This window comes from Salvelinus sp. IW2-2015, unplaced genomic scaffold (assembly GCF_002910315.2).
Source record: "Salvelinus sp. IW2-2015 unplaced genomic scaffold, ASM291031v2 Un_scaffold1073, whole genome shotgun sequence".
Classification (NCBI taxonomy): Eukaryota; Metazoa; Chordata; class Actinopteri; order Salmoniformes; family Salmonidae; genus Salvelinus; species Salvelinus sp. IW2-2015.
The window spans coordinates 86,866-99,493 of record NW_019942716.1 but is presented as its reverse complement, the minus strand read 5'-3'; the positions used below and the strand labels follow the sequence as shown (position 1 = coordinate 99,493).

Genomic DNA, 12,628 nt, shown 5'->3' with positions numbered 1-12,628 from the left:
AGGCTCAGGTAGCAGGCAGCTTCTGCGCGTTAGGGGAGTTTGTCTCACCTTGCGGAGGAGGCTCGCGGGGAGCCAGAGGACTGGGTTTAGGGAGTTTGTCTCACTTGGGGAGGAGGCTCAGGAGCAGGAGCTCTGGGTTAGGAGTGTGTCTCACTTGGGGATGGAGGCTCAGGAGCAGGAGCTCTGGGTTAGGGAGTTTGTCTCACCTTGGGGAGGCAGCCCGGGGGGAGCCGGAGCTCTGGTTAGGGAGTTTGTCTTCACCTTTGGGAGGGAGGCTGGCAGCAGGAGCTCTGGGTTAGGGAGTTTGTCTCACCTTGGGAGGGAGGCTCGGGAGCCAGAGGACTGGGTTGGGAGTTTGTCTCACCTTGGGGTTGGAGCTCAGGAGCAGGACCTGGGTTAGGGAGTGTGTCTACCTTGGGATGCAGCTCAGAGCAGGAGCTCTGGGTTAGGGAGTTTGTCTCACCTTGGGATGGAGGCTCAGGAGCAGGAGCTCTGGGTTAGGGGTTTGTCTCACCTTGGGGAGGGAGGCTCGGGGCCGGAGGACTGGGTGGTCATAGTGAGCACGGTAGGTAATGCCCAGTCCCACTCTGGCAGGTGCAGCGTCCATGTGATCCAGAAGGACACCCAGGACAAATGACAATCAGAAGGCTGAAGGCTGGGGATGTACATCTGAATCAGGTAATAGCCCATCTGCCTCTCCAGATGGAAACGAGCCTCGATACAAGTGAACTTTCCTGTTTTACAGAGGACACAGACAGAGGAGAAAGCAGGGGATCAGTATTATACAGAGGACATAGACAGAGGAGAAAGCAGGGGTCATATAATAATATGATATGTTATAGTTGTATTACTACAATACAGTCTATATACAAAGATATAATATGATATAATATAATATTATTACTACAATACAGTCTATATACTATGACATAATATGATATATTATACTATTATTACTACAATACAGTCTATATACTATGACATAATATGATATATTATACTATTATTACTACAATACAGTCTATATACTATGATATAATATTATTACTACAATAGAGTCTATATACTATGATATATTATAATATTATTACTACTATACCGTCTTTATAGTATTATATATTATAATAGTATAACTACAATACAGCCTATACTATGATATAGTATGATATATTATAATATTATAACTACAATACAGTCTATATACTATGATAYGTTATAATATTATTGCTACTATACAGTCTTTATAGTATTATATATTATAATAGTATTATTACAATACAGTCTATATACTATGATATAATATGATATGTTATAATAGTATTACTACAATATAGTCTAAACTATAATAAAATATATATTACAATAATATTACTACAATACAGTCTATACTATGATAAAATATGACATATTATAATACTATTACTACAATACAGTCTATATACTATGATATGATATATATTCTAGTATTATTACTACAATACAGTCAATATACTAATATATAATATATATTATATTATTATTACTACAATACAGTCTATATACTAATATATAATATATATGATATTATTATTACTACAGTACAGTCTATATACTAATATATAATATATATTATAGTAGTATTACTACAAAACAGTCTATATACTATGATATAATATATATTATAGTATTATTACTACAATACAGTCTATATACTAATGTATAACATATATATTATAGTATTATTACTACAATACAGTCGATATACTAATATATAATATATATATTATAGCATTATTACTACAATACAGTCGATATACTATGATATGATATACTATAATAGTATTATCTAATCATTCACTGTTGTTGCTGCTGTGTTATGGATCTACTGTTATCGGTACTGATATACTGTAACACATCATCCAATCTTTCTGTTCTGCATGTCTCAAGAACACAAAGAAGAAAGTCAACTGCAGGCAATGAAATGGCTATTCAAGCTCCTTTTCCACTGGATAGCCTCAGTGCTGAATTGCCTCCTAACTTAATTATCCTCCTATTTCCCTGCAGTGTTGGAAGAGACTGAGGCAGAGGCCTGGAGAGAACATCAGTTTGACAGAGTGGCTGTAGGTAAAGTACCCCCTACGTTCAAATGTAACACACCACTACAGCTGACAGTTGTTATGTTGTGGTTGAACCCACTACAGCTGACAGGTGTTATGTTGTGGTTGAACCCACTACTTACATTATTATGTTGTGGTTGAACCCACTACAGCCACAGTTGTTATGTTGTGGTTTGAACCACTACAGTGACAGCCGTTATGTTGTGGTTGAACCCACTACAGCTGACAGGTGTTATGTTGTGGTTGAACCCACTACAGCTGACAGGTGTTATGTTGTGGTTGAACCCACTACAGCTGACAGTGTTTATGTTGTGGTTGAACCCATCTACTTCCATGACCACAGCTGCGTAGCAAACACCACAACGGACGGTACGGATTCCTCCCAATTCTATTCCTATTCCCTATATAGTATAGGGCTTATAGGGCACTAGGGTGACTAGGGTCCGTTTTGGACATTAGCCCATAACATCAGCTAAAAGAGGGCATTATAAACTCATGAAAGGTATCCCTTTTCTTTTCATGCTGACTGTGTGATGTGAGCACCAGGTGTGTCTTGTCTGTCAAAGTGGCTTTGATGCTCCAGATCGCTGACAAGTCATTAACTCAGCTATAGTCATTGAAGACAGCTGTCTTTGTCTTGAATACTTTGAATTCAATTAGAGTTAAACCTAGTGTATTGTTTTGGATGTGGACAGAGGGAGACATGGAGGCCACAGCGTCATTGAAATTGATTTATAGCTGTGATACACTTCAGGGCTTTTGCATCTGAATAAGATATGATGGTCTCGCGATGATAGTGGGGTGTATTTGACGACACAGACAGACACAGACAGACCAGACAGACAGACAGACAGACAGACACAGACAGACAAACACAGACAGATAACAGACACAGACAGACGACAGACAGACAGACAGACAGACGACAGACAGACAGACAGACAGACAGCCAGACACAGACAGACGACAGACAGACAGACAAGAAGAGAGAGAGGACAGAAGAAGACGACAGACAGACAGACAGACAGACAGACAGACAGACAGACAGACAGACAGACAGACAGACAGACAGACAGACAGACAGACAGACAGACAGACAGAGAGAGACAGAAAGAGAGAGATGATATTTACAGATCGAAAACAAATTATGTTGACAATATTATAGCTAGTGTAGCGAGAGCGAAACTGCAATGCACCAGCGACAATGATTAGTATTGCATGTTGTTTCTGGACCAACCTACATGGACTAGGGAAAAGGGGGAAGGGGACATTACATGTGGTCTGAACCAATCTACATGGACTAGGGAAAGGGGGGAAGGGATATAAACAGGACAAAGTATGAACGCTGAAGGAAGGACGCAGTGGGCCCGAGGAATCGTCTCTCCTCAAATCACTAGATTGCTGCTAGTAAACTTGAGACAAATGTAAAGTTTGTGCTTGATTGAGGAGCAGATAAGCACGTACACACGGTGCAGCATGGCTGGTGAATAATATTTGATTTTATTTATTTCACCTTTATTTACCTAGGCAAGTCAGTTAAAGAATAAATTCTTATTTACAATGACGGCCTACCAAAAGGCAAAAGGCCTCCTGTGGGGATGGGGGCTGCGATTAAAAATTAAAATATAGGACAAAACACACATCACGACAAGAGAGACACCACAACACTACATGAAGAGAGACCTAAGACAACAGCATAGCATGGCAGCAACACATGACAACACTACATGGCAGCAACACAAAACATAGTACAAACATTATTGGGCACAGAAAACAGCACAAAGGGCAAGAAGGTATAGGCAACAATACATCACGTGAAGCAGACACAACTGTCAGTATGAGAAGACTCATGATTGAGTCTTTGAATGAAGAGATGGAGATAAAACTGTCCAGTTTGAGTGTTTTTCGCAGCTCGTTCCAGTCACTAGCTGCAGCGAACTGAAAAGAGCACCGACCCAGGGATGTGTGTGCTTTGGGGACCTTTAACAGAATGTGACTGGCAGAACGGGTGTTGTATGTGGAGGATGAGGGGTGCAATTGGTATCTCAGATAGGGGGGAGTGAGGGTTTTATAAATAAGCATCAACCAGTGGGTCTTGCGACGGGTATACAGAGATGACAAGTTTACAGAGGAGTATAGAGTACAGTGATGTGTCCTATAAGGAGCATTGGTGGCTAATCTAATGGCCGAATGGTAAAGAACAGCTAGCCGCTTGAGAGCACCCTTACCTGACGATCTATATATTACGTCTGTGATCTAGCATGGGTAGGATGGTCATCTAAATCAGGGTTAGTTTGGCAGCTGGGGTGAAAGAGGAGCGATTACGATAGAGGAAACCAAGTCTAGATTTAACCTTAGCCTGCAGCTTTGATATGGATATGTGCTGAGAGAAGGACAGTGTACCGTCTAGCCATACTCCCAAGAACTTGTATGAGGTGACTACCTCAATCTCTAAACCCTCAGAGGTAGTAATCACACCGGTGGAGAGGGGGGCATTCTTCTTACCAAACCACATGACCTTTGTTTTGGAGATGTTCAGAACAAGGTTAAGGGCAGAGAAAGCTTGTTGGACTCTACTTTGATGTAGAGCATTTAACACAAAATCCGGGAAGGGGCCAGCTGAGTATAAGACTATCATCTGCATATAAATGGATGGGAGAGTTTCCTACTGTCTGAGCTATGTTGTTGATGTAAATTGAGAAGAGCGTGGGGCCTAAGATTGAGCCTTGGGGTACTCCCTTGGTGACAGGCAGTGGCTGAGCCAGCAGATGTTCTGACTTTATACACTGCACTCCTTGAGAGAGGTAGTTAGTAAACCAGCCCAAAGACCCCTCACATACACCACTACTCCTTAGCCGGCACACAAGAATGGAATGGTCTACCGTATCAAAAGCTTTGGCCAAGTTAATAAAAATAGCAGCACAACATTGCTTAGAATCAAGGGCAATGTTGATATCATTTAGGACCTTTAAGGTTGCAGTGACACATCCATAACCTGAGTGGATGTAACGATGACGCCGTGAGTCGAGAAGCAGGTAATGAAAACAACAAACATGAAACAAGACACCGTAACAGAAGCAAGGTAACATGAACACCGGTGAAAAACCAACTGAGGAATGAACTAAATGAAGGGACCTATACTAAGGAGGAAATTAGGTCCAGGTGTGAATCATAACGATGAGTGCCAGGTGCACGTAATGATGATTCCCAGGACCGGTGGTTAGAATTCCGGCGACGTCGCACGCCAGAGGAGAGGAGCAGACGTGACATTATCCCCCCTCTCTGATGCCCGGCTCCTGCCGCAGGACGTGGCCGACTAGGAGGACGACCTTGGGACGAGGAGCGGGTCGATCCGAGTGGCGAAGGTGGAAGTCACAGAAGATGTTGAGATCCAGAATGTCCTCCACCGGAACCCAACACTGCTCCTCAGGATCATACCCCTCGCGGTCCACCAGATACTGGAGCTGACCCCCTCCAGATACTGGAGTCCAGCAAAGATCTGACAGCATACTCCGGACTGCCCTCGATGTCCGGGGGGGTGTGGTGGGGTGTCGTGGGGGACAGCATCAGCTAGGGGATCAGGAACCACAGGCCTGAAAAGGGAGACATGAAACGAGGGTGAGATACGGTAGTGACTGGGCAGTTGTAACCAATACGTCACCTCGTTGACCCTCTGGAGAACCTTGAACGGCCCCACAAACCGGGGGCTTAGTTTCTTGCAGGGCAGGCGGAGTGGGAGGATCCTGGTAGAGAGCCAGACGCGATCCCCAGTGTGGAACACAGGAGTCTCACTGCAGTGGCGGTCTACCTGTTCTTTTTGACAATGGACAGCACGCTGGAGTCTCACGTGAGCTTCGCTCCACACTTCTTCTGCGTGCCGGAACCACTCATCAACCGCAGGAGCCTCGGTCTGGCCTGGAGTCCACAGAGCCAGGGCCGGCTGAAAACCCAGAACAGACTGGAAGGGAGTCAACCCAGTGGAGGAGAGTCGCAGCGAATTACTCTGCCCATGGAAGGAATCGTGCCCACTCAACCTGACAGTCCAGACAGTGACTCCTCAGGAACCTCCCCAGCKCCTGGTTCATCCTCTCCACCTGCCCGTTGGACTGAGGCCGATACCCGGAAGTGATGCTGACCGTGACACCGAGCTTCTCCATGAAGGCCCTCCATACTCGTGGTGTGAATTGGGGTTCACGGTCGGAGACGATGTCCTCCGGAAGGCCATAATGCCGGAAGACCTGCTGGAAGTGTGCCTCAGCGACCTGGAGAGCAGTGGGGAGACCAGGAAGAGGAATTCAACGACATGACTTCGAAAATCTATCCACTACCACCAGAATGGTGGTGAAACCGTCAGAGGACGGGAGATCGGTTGCAAAGTCAATGGATAGATGAGCCCAGGGTCGCTGAGGCACAGGAAGCAGTAGGCGCTTCCCTTCTGGAGCATTACGGGGAGACTTGGTTAGGGCACATACGGAACAGGAATTGACATAACGAGTGACATCCTGCGCCAAGGTGGGCCACCAGTACTTCTCAGCGATGGAATGGATGGTGCGAGAAATACCTGGATGTCCAGCAGCGACAGCTGTGTGTGTCCATGTCAGTAGCCGATCCCTTATCCCTGTGGGAACGTAGGTGCGCCCAGGAGGACAGTTCAGGAGTGCGGGCTCACTCGCTTGAGCCTGGTGGAGCTCCACATCTATGTCCCAGACCACAGGAGCAGGKCACTCTCCTGAAATCATAGAGGCGCGACAAGGCATCGGCCTTGGTGTTCTTTGAGCCTGGCGATAGGTTACCGTGAAGTTAAACCTTGTGATGAAAAGGTCCCACCTTGCATGCCGTGGATTCAGCCTCCTCGCTGTCCAAATGTACTCCAGGTTCCTGTGGTCGGTGAGGATGACTAATTGTTCCTTGGCGCCCTACAGCCAGTGTCTCCACTCTTCTAATGCCAACTTCACCGCCAGGAGCTCTCGATCGCCGACTTCGTAGTTACTTTCTGCAGGGGACATTTTCTTAGAATAAAACGCACATGGGTACAACTTCTGCGGGTTCCCTTGTCGTTGAGACAAAACTGCCCCCACGTCTACCTTGGAAGCGTCCACCTCCACCACAAAGGATATTGTGGGATCTGGATGTTTCAGCAATGGGGCGGAGGTGAAACGTCCCTTGAGAAGACGGAAGGCCTCATCGGCTGCTGGACCCCACACCAACCTACGGGGGCCTCCCTTAAGGAGAGATGTGAGAGGTTAGGCAACAGAGCTGAAATTCCTGATGAAACTACGGTAGAAGTTGACAAACCCCAAAAACCATTGTAACCCTTTAATATGGCACCAACGGGAGGGTGTACCAATACCTCTTGGTAACTTCATTGAGTCCTCTGTAATCAATGCAAGGGTGTGATCCTCCATCCTTCTTGGCCACAAAGAAGAAACCAGCCAACGCAGGAGAAGTGGACGTGCGGATGAACCCCAGTTGGAGTGCCTACTGAATGTAATCCTCCATGGCCAGGGTGTCAGCCACTGACAGAGGGTCTGAGTGGAGTTGTTGCATCAGCAAGCAGGTCRATGGCCACAGTCCCAGGGGCGATGAGGAGGGAGACAGGTGGCCCGGGTCTTGGAGAATACCTCCCTCAGATCCTGGTATACCTTCGGGATGTTATGCTGAAGGGCAAACAAAGGCCTCTCAAACGATGTGGAACCACAGGGAACAGGGAAGCAGGCTCTCCGGCAATTAGGTGACCAGTCTGTGATTCTCATCCTCGACCATCAAATGGTGGGGTTATGGTGTTGAAGCCAAGGGAGGCAGAGGATGATATTGTGAACTGGTGCACTGTTGATGAAGAAGGTGATATTTTCCTGATGATTGGACTCCACGGTGAGGGTGAGCGGTTGAGTGATGTGTGTAATGGTTCCGGATCCTAATGGCCGATAATCGAGACCTTGCACCGGAAAAGTAGAGGAGAGCGGGTATGAAGTAATATTGAGAGAGGAGGCAAGGGTATAATCCATAAGAAATCCATAAAATTCCCTCCTTGACCACAGTACATACAGAGCCCCAGTTGTATCCATCTGCGGCGCTCCGCCGCGGGGAGGCGTGTGACCCCTACCTCCATGGGTTCAGGCTCTGATTCCGAGTGTTCGCCGAAGGAGGGAGAGAAGCGATGAGAATGCCGACGCTCCCGGAGAAGGTTATCCAGTCGGATGGTCATCGCAATGAGTGCGTCCAGGGTAAGGTTGACGTGTCGGCAGGCCAATTCCGTCTGGACCTCCTCGCGCAGACCTCCTCTAAATTGCGTGCGAAGCGCCGGTTCATTCCATCCACTGGATGCTGCTACTGTCCGGAAGGTGAGTGCGTACTCAGCAGCTGTCTGATCCACCTGCCGTAATTGAAGTAGATGCTCACCTCCCTCTCTGCCCTCCGGGGGATGATCAAAGATACATTTAAAACAGAATCATAAACCCCTCTTATGAATTTAGCTCCTCCTCTCCTCTCTCTCAGACAGCCGTAGCCCATTACAATGCCCGCCCCGTCAGCAGAGAAATAACCGTGGCAACCTTGAACCGCTCGGTGGTGGGGGCTCCCATCTGGTGGGTAAAATAAAGGGAGCACTGAAGTAGGAAGCCACGTCATTTGGATGGGGTACCGTCATATTTCTCTGGGAGGGATAAATGGGCATTGCTGACCGTAGCGGGTTGCTGAATGGGCTGTTGGGCTGGCTCACTGGGTAGGCTGGATCTAGAGTATCCCCCACTAGTAGGATGCTGCGTCTCCCGGGAATGTTTGAGACGCTGCAAACTGCGAAGGACCTCTTCCATGGCCGTCCCCAGTTGTGCCAGCTGGTCATGCTGCTGACGCAGAAGGTAACCCTGTTCATCGACCGTCAGAGAGATATCCGATTTTCCTGCTTTTTCCATTGTTGGAGTCGGTATTCTGTAACGATGACACCGTGAGTCGAGAAACAGGTGCAGGTAAAACGTTTAATGAAAACAACAAACATGAAACAAGACAGCGTAACAGAAGCGAGGCAACATGAACACAGGTGCAATACCAACTGAGGAATGAACAAAAGGAAGAGACCTATGAAGGGGAGGTAATGAGGTCAGGTGTGAATCATAACGATGAGTGCCAGCTGCGCGTAATGATGAGTGCCAGGTGTGCGTAATGATGATTCCCAGGACCGGTGGTTAGTATTCCAGTGACGTCGCACGCCGGAGGGGAGGAGCAGGAATAGACGTGACAGCAGAAACCAGATTGTATACCAGAGAGAATACTATTGACATCAAGAAAGCCAATCAGTTGATTATTTGCAAGTTTTTCCAACAATTTTGATAAATAGGGCAAAATAGAAATAGGCCTATAACAGTTGGGATCAGCTTGATCTCCCCTTTTAAATAAAGGACGGACCGTGGCTGCCTTCCAACCAATGGGAACYTCCCCAGAAAGGAGAGACAGGTTAAAAAGGTCAGATGGGCTTGGYGATGATAGGGGTCGCAACCTTWARGAAGAAAGGGTCTAARCCATCTGACCCAGATGTTTTTTGGGGGTCAAGTTTCAGGASCTCCTTTAGCACCTCSRACTCAGTAACCGCCTGCAGGGAGAAAMTTTGTAGCGGGGCAGGGGAAAAAGAGGGAGGAGCATTGGGGCTAGTCGCATTAGAAGGGGTGGGAGATGAGGAGATGCTGGACGGGCAATGAGGCATGGCTGAGTCAAAAAGGAATCCTGACTTAATGAAGTGGTGATTAAAGAGCTCAGCCTTGTCAGTAATGTGCTCCTTGTCAGTAACAACCACATCATCAACATTAAGGGACATGGGCAGCTGTGACGAGGAGGGTTTAAAGAACTTCTTGGGGTTAGACACACAGAGAGARAACTGCTCCTTAATGTAAATAACGGTGGCCTTCTGGATAGCCTGAGTGCACTTACATTTGTCTGAACGAGAGCCAGTCAGCCTGAGTATGTGTGCCGAGCCTTTGGCCAAATTGAGTTCTTGAGGTGGAGTAACTCTGCCAGATCACGGTCGAACAAGGAGTTGAACCTGTTTTTAATTCTCATTTTCTTTATGGGGGCGTGTTTGTTAACAATACCACTGAAAAAAAAAAAAAAGGTCAAGCGTCTTATACAGAGGCCAGGTCATGAAGGAAGGTTTGCTCATTAAAGTTTTTTAGCAAGTGTCTATGACAAATCAGGACAGATAATAGGCCACAGTCAGGACAGAGGGGGAGGGGAGAAGGGGAAGTGGGGTGGGGGGCTTGGGGAGAGAGAGAGAGAGAGGGAGGGAGGGGTTTGAGAGAAAAAAAGAGAGATGGGATAGAGAGAGAGGGTGATAGACAGAGAGAGAGAGAGAGAGAGAGAGAGAGAGAAGAGAGAGAAGAGAGAGAGAGAGAGAGACACGAGAGAGAGGGAGGGGGTGATAGAACGAGAGCAAGAGGCAGTACTACTCAGTGGTGATCCCTCATTTCCTCTCCCTGGTCATATGAGACATCATACTGCAGTACTACTCAGTGGTGATCCCTCATTTCCTCTCCCTGGTCATATGAGACATCATACTGCAGTACTACTCAGTGGTGATCCCTCATTTCCTCTCCCTGGTCATAGAGACATCATACTGCAGTACTACTCAGTGGTGATCCCTCATTTCCTCTCCCTGGTCATATGAGACATCATACTGCAGTACTACTCAGTGGTGATCCCTCATTTCCTCTCCCTGGTCATATGAGATCCATGTTTGTCCCAGTATGCTCATTATCTGGCTCTGAGTGTGCCTGGTTTTAACCTGCATGCCCACTGTGTTCAGTGCTTGTGTGTGTGTTCAGTGTGTGTGTGTGTTCAGTGAGTGTGTGTGTTCAGTGTGGTGTGTGTGTGTGTTGTGTGTGTGTGTGTGTGGTGTGTGTGTGTGTGTGTGTTGGTGTGTGTGTGTGGTGTGTGTGTTCAGTGTGTGTGTGTTCAGTGTGTGTGTGTGTGTGTGTGTGTGTGGGTGTGTGTGTGTGTGTGTGTGTGTGTGGGTGTGTGTGTGTGGTGTGTGTGTGTGTGTGTGTGTGGAAGGAGGGGATTAGCATGCCATCAAGCATCTGTACTCAGCCATGTCAAGGCTGTCATATGTCTGAGAGAGCAGGATTCTAGAGGTAGGAGACAGACACCATCCATCAGCCGGCCTGTCATTTCCAGATGTCACCCTCTCCTGAGCGATGGTATGATATTTAAAATAATCAAGATTTTAATGGCACCAGATATCAATTTAATCCAATGTCAACGACACAACAAACAAAATCCTCTGAAAAAATAAATAAAAATCACATCAAATCATATCAAATCAAATGTTATCAAATCAAATCACATCAAATCATATATTATCAAATCATATCAAATAATATACAATCATATACAATCATATCAAATCATATCAAATAGTATTAAATCAAATCACATCAAATCATATAAAATCATATCAAATAATATACAATCATATCAAATCATATCAAATAATATTAAATCAAATCACATCAAATCATATCAAATCATATCATATATTAGCATATCAAATCATATCAAATCAAATCACATCACATCAAATCAAATCATATCAAATAATATCATATATTATCATATCAAATCATATCAAATCAAATCATATCAAATCATATCATATCAAATCATATACAATCATATACAATCATATCAAATCATATCATATCACATCGAATCATATCAAATCATATCAAATAATACCAAATCAAATAATATCAAATCAAATCATTTCAAATCACATCAAATCATATCATATCAAATCATATCATATCAAATCATATACCAAATCATATCAAATCACATCAAATCATATCATATCAAATCATATCATATCAAATCATATACCAAATCATATCAAATCATATCAAATCATATTTTTCTTTATTTGACCCTTTGTTGTTTTTCTCACTCTCTAGATGGAATTCTAAACAGAGACTGAAGAGCAGTCTAGATGGAATCTAAACAGAGACTGAAGAGCAGTCTAGATGGATTCTAAACAGAGACTGAAGGCCAGTCTAGATGGAATCTAAACAGAGACTGAAGGCCAGTCTAGATGGAATCTAAACAGAGACTGAGAGCAGTCTCGATGGAATCTAAACAGAGACTGAAGACCAGTCTAGATGGAATCTAAACAGAGACTAAAGTCCAGTCTACAATAACTAAAACAGAGACTAAAGGCCAGTCTAGATGGAATCTAAACAGAGACTGAAGAGTAGTCTAGATGGAATCTAAACAGAGACTGAAGGCATGTCTAGATGGAATCTAAACAGAGACTAAAGGCCAGTCTACAATAATCTAAAACAGAGACTAAAGGCCAGTCTAGATGGAATCTAAACAGAGACTGAAGAGCAGTCTAGATGGAATCTAAACAGAGACTGAAGGCCAGTCTAGATGGAATCTAAACAGAGACTGAAGGCCAGTCTAGATGGAATCTAAACAGAGACTGAAGGCCAGTCTAGATGGAATCTAAACAGAGACTGAAGACCAGTCTACAATAATCTAAAATAGAA

The 12,628-nt window shown here is 45.2% G+C and overlaps 1 protein-coding gene across 1 annotated transcript in view; it reads right to left on the bottom strand.

The window, feature by feature from the left end:
- Positions 1-12,628, bottom strand: part of LOC111965595 (glycine receptor subunit alphaZ1-like) — a 96,624-nt gene that overhangs the window by 22,208 nt on the left and 61,788 nt on the right. Inside the window, 4 exon segments of the mRNA XM_070438651.1 lie at positions 515-534; positions 537-567; positions 569-609; positions 612-734. Of these exon segments, the coding sequence (XP_070294752.1) occupies positions 515-534; positions 537-567; positions 569-609; positions 612-734 (215 nt within the window).